This window comes from Phyllobates terribilis, unplaced genomic scaffold, assembly GCF_046119375.1.
Source record: "Phyllobates terribilis strain yellow unplaced genomic scaffold, ASM4611937v1 Scaffold_5__5_contigs__length_657084704, whole genome shotgun sequence".
Taxonomy (NCBI): domain Eukaryota; kingdom Metazoa; phylum Chordata; class Amphibia; order Anura; family Dendrobatidae; genus Phyllobates; species Phyllobates terribilis.
This window is the reverse complement of record NW_027362765.1, coordinates 181503451-181523212: the sequence shown is the minus strand read 5'-3', so window position 1 is coordinate 181523212 and position 19762 is coordinate 181503451. Positions and strand designations below refer to the sequence as shown.

The 19762-nt window shown below is 44.3% G+C and overlaps 1 protein-coding gene across 1 annotated transcript in view; it reads left to right on the top strand.

The window, feature by feature from the left end:
- The window catches only part of LOC141272642 (inactive phospholipase C-like protein 2), a 127961-nt gene that overhangs the window by 68962 nt on the left and 39237 nt on the right, over positions 1-19762 (top strand). The window contains exons 2-3 of the mRNA XM_073683561.1: positions 9289-11769; positions 15290-15493. Coding sequence (XP_073539662.1) covers positions 9289-11769; positions 15290-15493 — 2685 coding nt within the window. The remainder of the gene's footprint in view (positions 1-9288; positions 11770-15289; positions 15494-19762) is intronic.

The window sequence follows — 19762 nt, the reverse complement described above, 5'->3', positions numbered from 1 at the left end:
CGGGAGGCTTGGTTCCGGCAGTACCTGCCAATAAGAGGTCCAGGTACGGAATCAAACTGTATAAACTGTGTGATAGTACCTCAGGGTACACTCACAAGTTTAGAGTTTACAAAGGGATGGACTCCCGGATTGAACCCCCTGAATGCCCCCCTGTTCTGGGAGTGAGTGGGAAAATTGTGTGGGATTTAGTGCACCCACTGCTGGATAAAGGTTATCACCTCTACGTGGATAACTTTTATACCAGTGTCCCTCTCTTCAAGCCCCTCCGTGCTCGAGGTACCGCAGCCTGCGGTACTGTCCACAGAAATCAGAGAGGCCTCCCAAAGATGCTAATTGGGCAGATGCTCAGAAGGGGTGACAGAAGAGCCCAATGTAGCGACCACCTGCTGGTGATCAAGTACAAGGACAAGAGGGATGTCCTTTTCTTGACCACCATACATGGTGTTGGCAGCACCCTTAGCACTGTACGAGGTTCCTCTACACAGGTCATCAAACCAGACTGTGTAGTGGGGTACAACAAGTACATGGGGGGAGTTGATCTCTCTGATCAAGCCCTCCAGCTGTACAATGCTTTGAGAATGGCTAAGGTGTGGTAAAAGAAGCTGGCCGTTGTCATCGTACAGATGGCAAAGCACAACGCTTTCCTTTTACCACGATGTGCAGGCCAGACTTCTACGCCCTTATTGGGCATTTCCACTGTTTAGTCAGGGGCTCTGAAAACATGACATGACGCTCACAGACCATTCCATCAAAGTCTGCATTCCAAAGCTTCACTCCTTCCCTTCCGAGCCCTGCCGTGCGCCCAAACAATGGCTTTTCCCCACATATGGGGTATCGGCGTACTCAGGAGAAATTGTACAACAACTTTTGGGGTCCAATTTCTCCTGTTACCCTCGTAAAAAAAAAATTGCAGCTAAAAGATCGTTTTTGTGGGAATTTTTCTTTTTCACGGCTCTGTTATAAACTTCTGCGAAACAATTGGGGGTTCAAAGTGCTCACCACATATCTAAATAAGCTCCTTAAGGGGTCTAGTTTCCCAAATGGGGTCACTTGTGGGGGGTTTCCACTCTTTAGGCGCATCAGGGGCTCTCCAAATGTGACATGGCGTCCGCTGTCAATTCCAGCGAGTTTTGCTTTGAAAATGTCAAAGGGTGCTCTTTCCCTTCCGAGCCCTGCCGTGCTCCCAAACAATGGCTTTCCCCACATATGGGGTATTGGCGTACTAAGAAAAAATTGTGCAACAACTTTTGGGGTCCAATTTCTCCTGTGAAAATAAAAAAATTGGGGCCTAAAGTAAAATTTTAGTGAAAAAAAGTTAGAGGTTGTCCTCTACTTTGACATTGATTCCCTATCCGTAGGACCCGCATGCGGGTCCCCAGCCGATCATACATTGATTCCCTATCCTAGGGCATCAGTGTCAAAATAGTGGACAACTTCTTTAAATGTTCATTTTTTCTTTTCACATTCGATTAATTGCTGCGAAGGGGAGACTTCAAACTTGCACTTCATGCTAGACAGCTCAGGAATTTACAGGAACTGGAGGCTTTTTGCCAAGAAGAATGGGCAGCTTTGCTGTCTTAGAAAATGAAGAACCTCATCCACAACTACCACAAAAGACTTCAAGTTGTCATTGATGTTAGAGGGGACAATACACGGTATTAAGAACTGGGGTATGTGAACTTTTTCAGGGTCATTTGGATGTTTTTTGTTGTTATTAAGATTTAAAAAGAGAAAACACAGTAGTTTGACAATAAATGGCTTCACCCAACCAATAACCATGAGTGGAGAAAAAGTTTTTTTGTTATCATTCATATTCTCTGAAACAAGGCCAAGAAAGGAAAAATTCTGCTGGGGTATGTAAACTTTTGAGCACAACTGTAAACAATATCATGTGATCGCTGCAGTCAATCAGAATCCACTGATTGGCTGCAGCCTTCACATTTACATCTAATCCATTCAGGATGTGAGAATTCAGTTTTTAATTAAATTAGTGGACAACCCCTTTAATTTTCATGTATATGTATGTGTTTGTGTGTATATATAATTATATAACTTGCTGATGGATAATTTCATTCCTTCATTTATCTTCCCTTTGGATTATGGGAATAACCAGGGCAGACAGACTTAGTCATGAATAATGAATGCTCATTAACGCCTCAATATTCAAATAGTGTGACCATCATATGCATACCTAATGTATGTATTGGGTGTAATTAGATGGGCTGCAGTATTAAGGGGCTTAATGAGCCATACAAACCCAGAGGCTTTTGTTTGGCTGTAAAACCCTTTTGAAATAGTGCTGTGTTCTACACTTAAAATACTAAGGACTGGTAATAAGAAACAGATCAGTCAACAGGAGTTTGCTCTTTTGGGGAAGTCGGAAAAGATGAAAAAAACAAACAAACAAACAAAAAAAAAGATACTATAAAGGCTCTAATGATCCATTTGCTAACAATACAGTTAATGTTACCCAAATATGGTGCTTTCTTGTATTTCTATAGGATGGGATACTGTTGCTTTAAAAACTGAATACAAATATATGCATATTTTTATGCAGATTGAAAAGTTGGAAAAAAATGCCCCCAAATTATCTGTTTAACTGAAATGGAAAAATCTGGTAGCTATGGTAAATTACAACACAAGTAAAACTGCTGCAAAAAATGCCCAAAGGCTGCTTTAGCAAAGGCTTTCCTGTTTATACTTCAGAGTCCAATCCTGTTCTTGGCAGTAAATTTGGCTTTATCGCAGAGCCATATTACAGCAGATTGAATATAGTCCACAGTCTGACTGTGAATTTACATAGCTTGTTTTATGTTGTGAACACTTGTTCTTCAAAGAAAGGGTCCCATCTAGATTTTTGTATTAATTATACCATTTTTTCCCTATTCCTAGTTCCTATTCTTTTTTATTACCTGATATATCTGGGTATGTGCATATATGTCCATATATATTTATATATACATATTGTAATGCAGCGGCTTGCTGCATTGCTAGAATGTCCAGGGGGTGTGCTCTAGCTCAGAGGTCCCCAACCGCCGGTCCGCGGACCAGGACCGGGCCGTTGGGGTTTTTCAGCCGGTCCGCGGGGAGAGGGGGCCCCTCCAGCCTCCAGCAGGGCCGCCATCAGGGCATGACTGCCCTGACTCCAGTATGGGGCCCGGCCGGTAGGAGCCCCCTCGGAGCCCCCCTCTTGTGCGTCTCTCTCCTCATGGGGCCCCCGGCCGCATGCTAAGCGCCGGGTCCGGGACATCTTAGCGCTGCGCTGCTGCGGCAGCACCTTCATGATTCCCCTGACTTCCGGTCATGTGACGGCGCCGTCACATGGCCGGAAGTCAGGAGAACCTGGTGTCAGCGATTTGGACGAGCGCCAAGATTCTGCAGGGATCGCATGGGGGTAAGTATAACAAGTTTTATTTTTTTTTAAATACAATTAACTAGGAGTGGGGGGAATGGGAGATGCACATGGGGGGAGGGGAGAGATGAGAGATGCACATGGGGGAGGGGAGAGATGAGAGATCCACATGGGGGGGAGGGGAGAGATGAGAGATGCACATGGGGGAGGGGAGAGATGAGAGATCCACATGGGGGGGAGGGGAGAGATGAGAGATGCACATGGGGGAGGGGAGAGATGAGAGATCCACATGGGGGAGGGGAGAGATGAGAGATGCACATGGGGGGGAGGGGAGAGATGAGAGATGTACATGGGGGGAGGGGAGAGATGAGAGATGCACATGGGAGGGAGGGGAGAGATGAGAGATGCACGGGGGGGATGAGAGATGCACGGGGGGTGGATGAGAGATGCACGGGGGGTGGATGAGAGATGCACGGGGGGTGGATGAGAGATGCACGGGGGGGATGAGAGATGCACGGGGGGTGGATGAGAGATGCACGGGGGGGTGAGAGATGCACGGGGGGGATGAGAGATGCACGGAGGGGATGAGAGATGCACGGGGGGTGGATGAGAGATGCACGGAGGGGGGTGAGAGATGCACGGAGGGGGATGAGAGATGCACGGAGGGGGATGAGAGATGCACGGGGGTGAGCTGCACATGGGGGGGTGAGAGATGCACATGGGGGGGTTATGTTTACATAACTTTGTTGCCTTATGAAGGGCGGGGGGGGCCCCCAAAAATTTCTTGCACAGGGGCCCACTACAGTCTGTGTCCGCCCCTGGGATGAAGTAAATGCAGCTGAACAGCAGCTGTCAGGACAGCTGCCCTGTCCTGCTGCAGGGCGTGATGGGGCCTCAGTGATGCGGCTCCTGGCACAGCACATTATGTGGGGCTCCTGGCATAGCTCTTGGCGGGGACCTGGTCTACACTATATGATAAGTATGCACTAAACTCCAAATCCCTCCATTACCCCGCCCCCATATGACCAAAGCCCCGCCCACCCCACCCCCTCCTTGCTGGGCCATGGAAAAATGATCTTGCTTCAAGCCGGTCCCTGGTGCAAAAAAGGTTGGGGACCACTGCTCTAGCTGACCATTTACCTCCCCCTCAGGTGACTGATCACGTGACTGTGACATCATCACAGGTCCTGTGTGCGCAAAAAGATATATAAACCCTGGTAGTTTTGAAACAGGGAGAGAGAGTGGCCTGGTGAGGACTAGAGAGAGAGAGAGAGAGAGAGGCCTGGTGAAGCCTGGTAGGCAGAGGCTGGATCCCACTGTGTTTAGGATACCAGTAGCCTTGGAGGGTGAGAGGCCTGGTCCCTGTGTGGGACTTCACTAGCCTGGAAGGCAGAGGCTGGATCCCCCTGTGTTTGAGATACCAGTAGCCTTTGAAGGTACGTGGCCCGGAGGCCCCATCTGGGAAGCCTTTAAGTCACAGCTGTGGCAGAACCGAGCTGAATGAAGAAGCTACGACCCGGCAAAGGTAAAAAACGCTGCTTGATGTGGACATTGATGTTGTTACCTTGCTGAAGGCTGTGTCTTGAGCCAAGTGGGCTTGTCTGTCACTAGAAAGGCTCTGGGATATTATGTGTAACATGTTGGCGAGCCACTGAGGTGGACTATGTTATGAGCGGTTTATGAGATGTAATAAACTGCTGGTATGTGAATTACCGAAAAAACGTTGCAGGTGTGCTTTAATTGACCCGGTTTAGCGAGTGCCCCCAGCATGATAAATAGCGCTACCTTACAATATATACACTAGAGATATGCTTTACAGCAGCTACATAATGTGTATAGCCAAAAATGAATATTGGGCTGTTCTAAAAAAATAGCATTGTCTGCATTTGTCTTCACAAACTCAACTATGTACTTTTTTTTTAGGATTTAGCATTCCTGTGAATCACTAACCTTGTATTTAGGTATTTAGTTGTATACCCACAGTTTTGTAGAACTGCTTTACATATATGTTGCATAGAGTCAACCAACTTCTTGCACCTGTCAACTGTTATTCCAGCCCAGGATGCTTTGACTACATCCCACATTTTTTTGGCATTTGTTGGCTTTGCTTCAGAAAATGGCATTTTTTATGTCACCCCACAAGTGTTCTATCGGATTAAGGTCCGGGGATTGGGCTGGCCACTCCATAACCTCAATTTTGTTGGACTAGAACCAAGATTTTGCTAGTTTACGGGTGTGTTTAGGGTCGTTGTTTTCTTGAAACACCCATTTCAAGGGCATATACTCTTCAGTGTAAGGCAACATGACCTCTTCAAGTATTTTAATATATGCAAACTGGTCCATGATCCCTGGTATGTTGTAAATAGGTCCAGCACCATAGTAAGAGAAACATGCCTAGATCATGATGCTTGCACCACCATGCTTCACTGTCTTCAGAGTGTACTGTGGCTTGGATGCAGAGTTTGGGGGTTGTGTGACGAACTGTCTGTGGCGCTTGGACTCAAAGAACAATTTTACTTTCATCAGTCCACAAAATGTTTCTCAATTTCTCTTTAGGCCAGTTGATGTGTTCTTTGGCAAATTGTATCCGCTTCAGTACATGTCTTTTTTTTTTAACAGTAGGACTTTGCGGGGACTTCAAACTAAGAGATTAGCTTCACACAGGTGTCTTCTAACTGTCACAGTACTCACAGGTAACTTGAGACTGTCTTTGATCATCCCGGAGCTGATCATTGCCTGAGCCTTTGCCATTCTGGCAATTCTTCGATCCATTAGAATTGTGATCTTTCGGTTTCTTCCACGTCTCTCTGGTTTTGCTTTCCATTTTAAAGCATTGGAGATCATTTTAGCTGAACTGCCTAACATTGTCTGCACTTTCTCAGTCTTTCAAGGAGAAATGCATGTATAACATATACTGGCTTCGCCCTTAAATAAGGGCCACCTGATTCACATCTCTTTCTTCACAGAATGATTGACATCACTAGTTGAACTCCACACTGCTATTATTTTGAAAACACCCCCTTTCAATTATTCAAATTCACAGACTCAAAAACATGCAGATCATGAATGCTGAGTCTGTTGGTTTTCTTAGAATCTACTGCACCAACTGGTAAATTGTTTGACATGTGGTAATATAATTTATACCAAAAACCGTGATTAATATGGTTAGTCATATTGAACTGCTATTATTTTGAACACTACTGTATGTATGTGTTTGTGTGTGTGTGTGTGTGTTTATATATACAGTACAGACCAAAAGTTTGGACACACCTTCTCATTTAAAGATTTTTCTGTATTTTCATGACTTTGAAAATTGTACATTCACACTGACGGCATCAAAACTATGAATTAACACATGTGGAATTATATACTTAACAAAAAAGTGTGAAACAACTGAAAATATGTCTTATATTCTAGGTTCTTCAAAGTAGCCAACTTTTGCTTTGATGACTGCTTAGCACACTCTTGGCATTCTCTTGATGAGCTTCAAGTGGTAGTCACCGGAAATGGTTTTCACTTCACAGGTGTGCCCTGTCAGGTTTAATCAGTGGTATTTCTTGCCTTATAAATGGGGTTGGGACCATCAGTTGTGTTATGCAGAAGTCTGGTGGATACACAGCTGATAGTCCTACTGAATAGACTGTTAGAATTTGTATTATGGCAAGAAAAAAGCAGCTAAGTAAAGAAAAACGAGTGGCCATCATTACTTTAAGAAATGAAGGTCAGTCAGTGCGAAAAATTGGGCAAACTTTGAATGTGTCCCCAAGTGCAGTTGCAAAAACCATCAAGCGCTACAAAGAAACTGGCTCACATGAGGACCGCCCCAGGAAAGGAAGACCAAGAGTCACCTCTGCTTCTGAGGATAAGTTTATCCGAGTCACCAGCCTCCGAAATCGCAGGTTAACAGCAGCTCAGATTAGAGACCAGGTCAATGTCACACAGAGTTCTAGCAGCAGACACATCTCTACAACAACTGTTAAGAGGAGGCTTTGTGCAGCAGGCCTTCATGGTAAAATAGCTTCTAGGAAACCACTGCTAAGGACAGGCAACAAGCAGAAGAGACTTGTTTGGGCTAAAGAACACAAGGAATGGACATTAGACCAGTGGAAATCTGTGCTTTGGTCTGATGAGTCCAAATTTGAGATCTTTGGTTCCAAGCACCGTGTCTTTGTGTGACGCAGAAAAGGTGAACGGATGGACTCTACATGCCTGGTTCCCACCGTGAAGCATGGAGGAGGAGGTGTGATGGTGTAGGGGTGCTTTGCTGGTGACAATGTTGGGGATTTATTCAAAATTGAAGGCATTCTGAACCAGTATGGCTACCACAGCATCTTGCAGCGGCATGCTATTCCATCCGGTTTGCGTTTAGTTGGACCATCATTTATTTTTCAACAGGACAATGACCCCCAAACACACCTCCAGGCTGTGTAAGGGCTATTTGACCAAGGAGGAGAGTGATGGGGTGCTACTCCAGATGACCTGGCCTCCACAGTCACCAGACCTGAACCCAATCGAGATGGTTTAGGGTGAGCTGGACCGCAGAGTGAAGGCAAAAGGGCCAACAAGTGCTAAGTGTGACGCTCTCAGCCCTCCCTGGGAGATGGGGTTTACTCGGAGCCGGGTCAGATGTTGGGGGTTGCAGTCGTGGCCTGGACCTGGTTCGTGCCCAGAGCTGTCACATAAAAGATTTAATGAGCTTTCAGGGTTGAGTGGTATTTTCCAACTACGCCACCTACGGTTCCCGGTGATGAGCACCAGCGCTGCTTCAGTTCACTGAGGCCGGTGTTAAAAGGGCAGCTTAGATGGGACGGCTCCCCGCAGGCGGAGCAGGCCTCAGGGCAGTGTGATGAGGAATGGTGGGTGCAGTGCCGCGCAGGAAATAACAGGCTGAAGCTGAGACGTGAATTAACAGAGTCAGATATCGGGGGTCGGTCACCCCCTCTTGCAGCAGGAGTCCCTCTGACTAGGCCAGAGTAAGAAATACAGGTGGCGTGTGCCGCTCCATCTGCATCCCCCTGGGATCCTTTTACCTGTGGAGCTTGTCTCCTCTGCTCCCCTCCAGGCCTTCTTAGGTAGGGACCTTGACCGGGTAGAGGCAGTGGTTAACTCTGACCCGCTCCCCATCTCAAGGCCAGAGAACGAGGACCGTGTATCTCCAATAGGCTGCAGGTTCTAACAGAAAGCCACAATCAGTGATGAAGATCACAATCAAAGACCTTGAACCTAAGATGGCTGTAGATTAAATATGAATGAATAAGTGTAACCTAAAAGTGTGTTCTCCACCCTCACCCACTACATGGTTCCCCCTAACTTTAGTTCCCCCCATCTCCTATATCCCGGAACGTGGCAGCACCCTGGTGCATTTAGGCCCCCCTACAGGACAGGAGTGGTGTAGAGTTGAATGGTGAAGTAGGGTCCTGAGAAGTGCTCCATCCTTACCTGGAAGAGGAGATACCACACCTCTACTGAGGTGCAGTACCCCTGTGGCGACTGAACCCTCAGGGGCGCCACACTAAGCATCTCTGGGAACTCCTTCAAGATTGTTGCAAGACCATTTCCGGTGACTACCTCTTGAAGCTCATCAAGAGAATGCCAAGAGTGTGCTAAGCAGTTGGCTACTTTGAAGAACCTAGAATATAAGACATATTTTCAGTTGTTTCACACTTTTTTGTTAAGTATATAATTCCACATGTGTTAATTCATAGTTTTGATGCCTTCAGTGTGAATGTACAATTTTCAAAGTCATGAAAATACAGAAAAATCTTTAAATGAGAAGGTGTGTCCAAACTTTTGGCCTGTACTGTGTGTGTATATATATATATGTGTGTGTATGTGTATTTAAAAGAATCACCAAACTAACTTAACTTGTTTGACACAATAGGGAATTTTATGATGACATATTTTCTTTAATACATTTATTTTTTTTTTCTTTCTAGGATGGATCTCGTCAAAAGCAAAAGAAGACCGTGTCATTCAGCACAATGCCCAACAACCGCAAAATCAACAGCACGGCAGCTTGCATTTCCTTCATGTTAGAAGGGTGTGAAATGAAGAAAGTACGTTCCAACTCCAGGATGTACAATCGATTTTTCTTGTTAGATCAAGATATGCGGTTTTTGCGATGGGAGCCTTCAAAAAAAGATTCAGAGAAAGCCAAGCTGGAGATCAAATCGATTCATGAAGTTCGGGTTGGAAAGAAAACTCCAGTTCTGCGAAGTAATGGTTTGAGTGACCAGTTTCCAGAGGAATGTGCCTTTTCTATAATTTATGGGGAAAACTATGAATCTTTAGATCTTGTTGCCAGCAGTGCTGATATTGTAAATACTTGGGTTATGGGACTCAGGTATTTGGTATCTTACGGAAAGCACACTCCAGATGTCCTAGGAGCCAATCAAACAAGTTTAAGGACTCTGTGGATTGCTTCTCTTTTTGAGATAGCAGATATAGAGAAAGGAGGACAGATTAATTTGTCAAGAGCCATTCAGCTTATCAAGGGGCTTAACCCAGGTATGAAGACCTCGACGGTGGAGTTAAAGTTTAAGGAACTGCAGAAAGTCAGTGAAAAATTTGGGGGCAACATTACTTGTGATGTGTTTGTAGAAGCATATTGTGAACTGTGCACCCGGCCAGAGGTCTTCTTTTTATTAGTGCAATTTTCTAGCAATAAAGAATATTTGGACTTAAAAGATCTTATGATCTTTATGGAGGTGGAACAAGGCATGGAAGAAGTGAACGAGAATACGTCTCTTGAAATCATCCATAAATATGAACCCTCCAAAGAAGGACGTGAAAGGGGTTACCTTACAATTGATGGTTTCACCCGCTATCTCCTTTCTTCAGACTGTAATATCTTTGATCCTCACCATAAGGTGGTTTGTCAAGACATGATGAGACCATTATCTCACTACTACATAAATTCTGCTCATAGTGCATGCCAAATGGAAGATCACTACTGGGGCACTTCAGATATAAGTGGGTATATACATGCCCTTAAATTGGGATGCCGCAGCATTGAACTTGTTGTCTGGGATGGCCCTGACAATGAGCCTCTTATATACCTTGGACTGTCTGTGGTATCACAGGTGGCTTTTCGTAGTGTTGTAAGTGTCATAGACAAGTATGCATTTGAGGCATCAGAATACCCCTTAATTCTTTGCTTGGTAGTTCATTGCTCTGTTCGACAACAGCGCATCATGGCACAGTGCTTGAAGAAGATCCTCGGGGACAAACTTTACAATGAGTTGCCTTGTATTGATGAAAACTACATGCCTTCTCCAGAACATCTGAAAGGAAAGATCTTAGTAAAAGGTAAAAAGCTACCTTCAGATAACTCTGACTCTGAGGGAGATGTAACTGATGAAGATGAAGGAATGGAGATAGCCAGGAGATTGGGACATGATGGCAGAGAATACGTTAATGGAACTGGCTCCAGAAGATTGCGCCTTTGTAAAGAACTTTCAGACCAAGTTAACTTATGCCAGTCTGTTAGGTTTAAGGACTTTGAAACTTCCAAAAGGAGCCAAAAATACTGGCAAGTGTGCTCTTTTAATGAAGTCACTGCTAGTCGTTTTGCCAATGAATATCCTGAAGAATTTGTGAAATATAACAAAAAATTCCTTTCACGGGTTTACCCAAGCTCGATGAGAATTGATTCTAGCAATATGAATCCTCAAGATTTCTGGAAATGTGGTTGTCAGATTGTGGCCATGAACTACCAAACTCCAGGACTTATGATGGACCTCAATACTGGATGGTTCCGCCAGAATGGAAACTGTGGCTTTGTCCTACGCCCCTCAATAATGAGAGAAGAAGTATCGTATTTTAGTGCAAATGCAAAGGATTCCTTACCTGGTGTCTCGGCACAACTCCTTCATCTCAAAATCATTAGTGGCCAGAACCTTCCGAAACCCAAAGGGTCAGGAGCTAAAGGAGATGTAGTGGAGCCATATGTGTACGTCGAGATACATGGAATACCTGCTGATTGTGCAGAGCATCGAACAAAGACCGTAACCCAAAATGGAGACAATCCCATATTTGATGAGAGCTTTGAATTTCACATAAATCTTCCGGAGTTGGCGATCCTGAGGTTTGTGGTTCTTGACGATGACTATATTGGAGATGAGTTCATAGCCCAATATACTATCCCCTTTGAGTGTTTGCAGACTGGCTTTAGACACGTCCCGTTACAGTCCCTGACTGGAGAATTTCTTCAGAACACCACGCTGTTTGTACACATTGCAATTACCAACCGGCGAGGTGGTGGAAAGGCCCATAAGAGGGGACTCTCTGTGCGCAAGGGAAAAAGGGTCCGTGAATATACTTCAACAAAGACTACTGGCATCAAAGCCATAGATGAAGTATTCAGGACCGCCACTCAGGCTGTACGAGAGGCTACTGATCTTCGTGAAAATGTTCAGGTAACCTGCTCGCATCCTTTTATTTAATTCACAGAGCTATTATCACCTCTATTATCAGTAGAATTAGGACTTCCATGGCTCTTTGTGCATCACAATACAATTTTCCTTTCAAACATGTTTTCAGCACTATATTCTCCTTGTGCTACTTTTTTTTCCTTTTCTCCTCTCCAACCTTTTAATTAAACATAAGTCGAATGGGTATTAACATCTTGCTGTGCTCTCTATGAGTCTAAAACAGAGTTTCTGAAATACTGTGCTGTAATTAAAACACGCTAACACTGGCTTATTCGGCTAGTGAAACTCAAGCCTGTCCTAAGGTAACCTTTCCTGCAGCAACCAGGTTATTCTAAGGGACACCGTTAAATCAGATTGTCTCTCTATTGTGTCTTCTAATTTTTCCATGCATAGGCAGGCTGTGCAGATGGCCCCATTCACTTAAAGGGAATCTGTCAGTAGGATATACCCCCCAAGCAGTCTATATGGGCAAGTAGGTCATAGAAAGTTGAATAAAATACCTTGATATCTGCAAGCTGATGTTTTATTCAAATCCATACTTTTCTTAATATGTAAATGAGCTGTTAAGATCAAAGGGTCTCCTTGACAATCTGCCCCCATGCTTATTTTCAATGAAAGGGATAGTTATCAGTGTGAGTCGTGTGAATCAAGAGAGCAGACTGTCAATTATTACATGTCTTACACTGGTAATGCCCCCTTTCATTTATAATAAGTTCTGGAGGCAGATTCTTAGGGAGATCTAATCCCGGCCCATAGACCTTAACATCTCATTTACATATTAAGAAAACCATGAATTTCTCTGGGATAAGACATCAGATATTATGATATCATTTAATTCAAATTTCTATGGCCTGCCTGCCAGTATAGATGAGTTAGGAGGGTTGATCCTACTGACAGGTGCCCTTTAAATTAGGCCCTTTAAATGCAGTTCCTGCACAACTGGGTGTCTGGTGGCCACTGTGCCATGAAGACTTACACCAGCACTGCATCACCTGCATTCTCAGGACTATTGGGGTTCCCAGAGGTTGGTCCCCACTGATCATAAAATGAATAGAAAGTGGTGGTCAACTAGAGGTGAATGGTTCAGATTTTTAGATTTTGATCGGTGGACTGTCAAAGTTCTGCTCTCCCTCCTCTTTGCTTTGTAACAAACACTGTAATTAGTGGCTGGGAGGGGGGCAGATGCAATTAGTTCAGCACTTTTAAAGTTGAAGCACCAGGGGCTAAAGGTCTCCATTCACATTTAGATTAAAGTTGGCCAAAATAAGTGGGATTGGCTGGAAAACAAAAGGTTGGGGTTGGGGGGTGTCATTTTATGGGGTAGATCCAGATTCACAAGGAACAAGCTGCAGCAGTCGTTCAGGAGCACTTGTGATGTCTGGGCATCCATGCAAATTACTTAAAATTAAAGTCTGGAGGAAAATACTGAGCCTTGGGCGCTGGTGGTTGAGGTCCGGATGGAATGAAAAGTGGAACCAACATGGTGTGAAATAAGGGTATGTTCACACTAGGCGTTTTTTCAGCGTTTTTTTCTGCAGTAAAAACAGAGCCCCGTGACGTGCAGGGGAGCGGGGGAATATTTAAATTAAGTAGGTAGGCGGGCATTTCTTGGCGTCCCCAGGTCGCCAAGCCTAGGAAAACGGATTTTATAAGAAGATATATCAAAGCAAGCAGACCTATACTATGAGCCATACAGGTATGTATAGATTTACATTTCTATAACCTGTATGCCCCCCTGATAGGTCCCAGGGGGTGACAGATTCCCTTTAATGAAAAACCTCCATTCACTTACGTGACAAAGATACAATTACAGTGCTGGCCAAAAGTATTGGCACCCCTGCAATTCTGTCAGATAATACTCAGTTTCTTCCTGAAAATGATTGCAATCACAAATTCTTTGATATTATTATCTTCATTTAATTTGCTTGCAAGATACAAAAGAGAATGAAGCAAAAATCAAATCATTGATCATTTCACACAAAACTCCAAAAAAGGGCCGGACAAAAGTATTGGCACCCTCAGCCTAATACTTGGTTGAACAACCGCTTCCGGAAACCATCAACGAGTTTCTTACAATGCTCTGCTGGAATTGTAGACCATTCTTCTTTGGCAAACTGCTACAGGTCCCTGATATTTGAAGGGTACCTTCTCCAAACTGCCATTTTGAGATCTCTCCACAGGTGTTCTATGGGATTTAGGTCTGGACTCATTGCTGGCCACCTTAGAAGTCTACAGTGCTTTCTCTCAAACCATTTTATAGTGCTTTTGGAAGTGTGTTTTGGGTCATTGTCCTGCTGGAAGACCCATGACCTCTGAGGGAGACCCAGCTTTCTCACACTGGGCCCTACATTATGCTGCAAAATTTGTTGGTAGTCTTCAGACTTCATAATGCCATGCACACGGTCAAGCAGTCCAGTGCCAGAGGCAGCAAAGCAACCCCAAAACATCAGGGAACCTCCGCCATGTTTGACTGTAAGGACCGTGTTCTTTTCTTTGAATGCCTCTTTTTTTTTCCTGTACACTCTATGTTGATGCTTTTTCCCAAAAAGCTCTACTTTTGTCTCATCTGACCAGAGAACATTCTTCCAAAACGTTTTAAGCTTTCTCAGGTAAGTTTTGGCAAACTCCAGCCTGGCTTTTTTATGTCTCGGGGTAAGAAGTGGGGTCTTCTTGGGTATCCTACCATACAGTCCCTTTTCATTCAGACGTTGACGGATAGTACGGGTTGACACTGTTGTACCCTCGGACTGCAGGGCAGCTTGAACTTGTTTGGATGTTGGTCGAGGTTCTCTATCCACCATCCGCACAATCTTGCGTTGAAATCTCTCGTCAATTTTTCTTTTCCGTCCACATCTAGGGAGGTTAGCCACAGTGCCATGGGCTTTAAACTTCTTGATGACACTGCGCACGGAAGACACAGGAACATTCAGGTCTTTGGAGATGGACTTGTAGCCTTGAGATTGCTCATGCTTCCTCACAATTTGGTTTCTCAAGTCCTCAGACAGTTCTTTGGTCTTCTTTCTTTTCTCCATGCTCAATGTGGTACACACAAGGACACAGGACAGAGGTTGAGTCAACTTTAATCCATGTTAACTGGCTGCAAGTGTGATTTAGTTATTGCCAACACCTGGTAGGTGCCACAGGTAAGTTACAGGTGCTGTTAATTACACGAATTAGAGAAGTATCACATGATTTTTCAAAGGGTGCCAATACTTATGTCCACCCCCTTTTTTAGGTTTGGTGTGGAATTATTTCCAATTTGGCTTTAGGACAATTCTTTTTGTGTTTTTTTTCATTGAAGACAAATTAAATGAAGATAATAATACCAAAGAATTTGTGATTGCAATCATTTTCAGGAAGAAACTGAGTATTATCTGACAGAATTGCAGGGGTGCCAATACTTTTGGCCAGCACTGTATATGGAAATCAAGGATAAAATTGATACTTTTTGTTGGTTCATTGCTATTGTAAGTAGATAACTTAATTTCCGCTGTCTTTGTTGCAGAACGCGTTAGTATCTTTCAAAGAGCTTTGTGGCCTGACACCAGCGGCAAACATGAAGCAGTGCATACTCACTCTGTCGGCATGGCTTCTCAATAGCGATAGTCCTCTCACTGTGACCCTCAACCTCCGCTCCCAGTATCCACTCCTGGAGGCACAAGGACCAGTGCCTGACCTCTTAAGAAAAGTTTTCACCTCATATGAAGCGGTAAGTGTCCAAAGGTAAAGATTAGGATAAGCATATGTTAATATAGGCAGATGTGTAGCTTCTCTGATGCACTATTCATAGCTGTATAGCATGTTGAAGTGAATTATCGGGTTGTCCATTTGCCTAAATGCATGTATTTTGGCTAAAAATAATTTTTGCTATTCAGTTTCATTAAAAATATTACACCAGTTGGCTTTTATAGGCTTTGTTTCCTGCCCATTCAACTTTGAGGTGGTCTGTGGTCATAAATCAGCTGAGAGAAGCCAAGAAAAAGACAGATAAATGAGCTACAAACTCTCCTATTGGAACATCAAAATGAGCTCACTTACAGATTCTCAGTTAACTTATTCTGCAGCCAGCAATAAACAGTGTAACACAGGCTATCGAAAGCAAATAGAACAGAATTTGTATTGAAACCTAATTACAAAAAATTATTATTTTTTCATCAAAAATACATGCATGTAAGTAAGAAAAAAAATATTCCCAAATGTGGACAACCCCTTTAAGTTCCATGGTTGGCGCTACTGAGTTACAGATGTTTCATGATTGGTAGATCAGGATCAGGACTGTACAGAGGCACACGGAGTCCCTGTCCCTGTAGCTGTGAACTACGGAGCCATGGACACTTGCTGTGCTGCCACATGGTCATATAAGATATTAAGAGGAAGAAACCCTCGATCATATGTCATTCAAAGAGTATGCTGCTATTACCTATAAAAAGGTACAGTGGGACCCTGTACACATTGTTAAAACTAGGAGGTTGTCATGTGAATGAGGCATTCAAGTGCCCATACACCTGAGATAGCGGCCACACAAATTATTATTATTATTATTATTATTATTAATAATTTATATAGCGCCATTGATTCCATGGCGCTGTACATAAGAAGGGTTTCATACCAAATACAGATATCACTTACAGTAAATGAACTAACAATGATAGACTGGTACGGAGGGAAGAGGACCTGCCCTTGCGGGCTTACATTCTACAGGAATGGGGCGGAGACAGTAGGTTGAGGGATTGCAGTAGTTCCTGTGTTGTTGGTTGAGGTGGCAGCAAGCAAGGTCATGGCAGGCTGTAAGCTTGTTTGAAGAGATGGGTTTTCAGGTTCCGTCTGAAGGATCCAGGTATGGTGGATAATCGGACGTGTTGAGGCACAGAATTCCATAGGATGGGGGATATTCGGGAGAAATCTTGGAGGCGATTGCGTGAGGAACGAATAAGTGTGGAGAAGAGAAAGGAGGTCTTGGGAGGACCGGAGGTTACGTGAAGGAATATTGCGGGAGATTAGTTCAGAGATGTATGGAGGAGAGAGGTTGTGGATGGTTTTGTAGGTCAGTGGTAGTAGTTTGAACTGGATACGCTGGGGGAATGGGAACCAATGAAGGGATTTGCAAAGGGGGGTAGCAGAGGAGTAGCGAGGCGAGAGATGAACGAGTCGTGCAGCAGAGTTGAGGATGGACTGGAGGGGTGCGACAAATGATTTTTCAGTTGACAGCTATTTTTCCAGACTCCCAATAAACATTCTCTCTCAACTTCACTGACAGCATCCTGCTGTGGGGAGGCTTTTCTTCAGCAGAGACAGGGAAGCTGGTCAGAGTTGATGGGAAGATGGATGGAGCTAAATACAGGGAAATCCTGGAAGCCTTAGAGGCTGCAAACGCTTGAGACTGAGTCATAGGTTCACCTTCCAGCAGAACAACAACCCTAAATGCCCCGTCACACATAGCGACGCTACATTGATCCCGACAATGATACGACCTGTCAGGGATCGTTGCTGCGTCGCTATGTGATCGCTGGTGAGCTGTCAAACAGGCAGGCTCACCAGCGATCAGGGGAGCAGCGACATCGTGGAAGGAATCTTTCCACGATGTCATGCTCCTGGTTACCAGCCTGCTGAAGCAGGAGCAGGCGGGTAACCATGATAAACAGCGCGTTACTAGGGGCACACGCGCACCTAGTAACCCGTTGTTTATCATGGTTACCACTCTGCTACGGTGAGCGGGAGGTTACCGCTCACCGTAGCAGAGTGGTAACCATGATAAACAGTGGGTTACTAGGTGCGCGTGTGCCCCTAGTAACGTGCTGTTTATCATGGTTACCAGCCTGGTCCCTCTGGTCACACACAGTGATGTGTGCTGACCAGCGGGAGGGCAAAGACCAAAAAATGGTCCAGGACATTTTGCAGCGATCAGCGTCCTCACAGCAGGGGCCTGATCGCTGTAAAGTGTCACACATAGCGACATCGCTGGTGAGGTCGCTGTTGCGTCACCAAAACCGTGACACAGCAGCGATCTCGCTATGTGAGACGGGGGCTTAAACATACTGCCAGAGCTACAATGGAATAGTTTAGATCAAAGCAAATTCATGTGTGTGAATGGTCCAGTCACAGTCCAGACCTAAATCCCATTGAGAACCTGTGGCAAAACTTGTAAATTGCTGATCACAGATGCTCTCCATCTAATCTCGCTGAGCTGGAGCTAGTGTGCAAAGAAGAATAGAAAAAATTCAGCCTCTAGACGTGCAAAGCAGGGAGAGACATCCCCCAAAAGACATGCAGCAGCAATTACAGCGAAAGGTGGTCCTACAAAGTATCAGGCTGCAGGGGGGCTGAATACAAATGCATGCCATAACTTTCAGATTTATATTTTTTAAATACTTAGAAAACCATGTATCATTTGCTTTACACTTCACAAATACTTCCTACTTAATATTAATATATCACATAAAATCCTAATAAAATACATTGAAGTTTTTGGGTGTAACGTGACAAAATGCGGAAAGGTACATGGGATATGAATACTTTTTCATGTCAATGTACGTTACATGGTTGCCAGGTTCAGACAACTAAATTTTTATTTGTAATAAAAAAAAGATTAATAGACAACACAGTATGGTTAGTGGCATTATTTTAAATACATGGATTGGTAAGTGTAATATTCTCATTCCTAACCCTTTATATCCCAATCCTCAAAGCTTTTTTGCAGGTACAGCCTTCATTCTCATATCCAACTTGTCTTCTTAGTGAATTGGAGTAGACTTGGTCATGATTTCCCTAAGCCAGCTAGATCTATCCCCATTCCCGTAGGCTTTATTAAATACTCCCTTTCTCTCTAGGTTCTGGAAAGAGTCTTATCCCATACACAACAATGTAGTCTTAGGAAGGCCCTGAATTCAAGGGTTTAGGGAGCTACAATGTAACTTGTATGGGTTCCTTTAGTCTCATTCAGAAGATATCTTCCCTCTAACCTCGTTGGCGACAATAGGGATTATTAATGGATCGGAGGTCCATCTCCGTGACACTCTACCTATAATATAGGCCCCAATGCTTTCTTAACGCTACACTACCCTCCCTCATCTGTCACTCCATTCATTTCAGACTGATTATAGCGAAGGTCGCCCGGTAGCTACGTGTGCAGGGGCTCTGAGTCAGCAGGAAGTAACGAGAACTCACTACACCCACAGCACTCCCATTATGCGGAGCTGAGGGTCACGGATTGTCTGCACCTTGGTTGGCGTCTATACAATATGTAGACGGTTGTATAAAAATAGAAGGCTGGCTGCGTGGGATTTACATCTATTCTTGTCACTTTTACCATTCATTCAGCGATGATCAAATAGTCATGACTTCACAATGGCTGACCTGATGCCACTTTCAGTGTGGGCTCATGAAGCAATCGTGTGCTGGGTGCGGCACAGGTTGTGGTTGTGCTTCTTTGCGCCGAATGTTCTTTTATCAAAGGCAAGTTGTTTCCCATAATGCCTAGTGCTCCGGATTCTTTTATATTTTTGTGGATCAATTCTATCGACTGATTGAAAATCAGTTCCATACATCTGAATGGGGCTATTTCTGCAGCATGTGCGTGGATTTCTGATGAATGGGACAGTCAGTACATGCCGCTTGTGAGTATACTGTACATATCGTGCAGTGGTAAATGGCTAAGTCTCTATAATAATAATAATATATATACACCACGGTGCCACATTGCCTCTATAAAAGTGAAAACGGCCAAGCCCAAATAATATAGGTACACCATGGTGCCACATCCCATATTTAGGGCCGCAGGGGCTTCTTCTGGTAAGACTGTAAGAACAGGTTGGGTCTCCAGTTGTCAGACTCCACCAGGGACCCTGAGCATAGAAGTGAAGCAGTTTATAACTGCTTTTGTCCTTTTTATTTGCCATCTACTTAGAGCTAGAAGCACCAACAATGCTAATGCATTTATTAGACCCAGCGATCATACGATCGCCGGTCGTCTGCTCAGCAT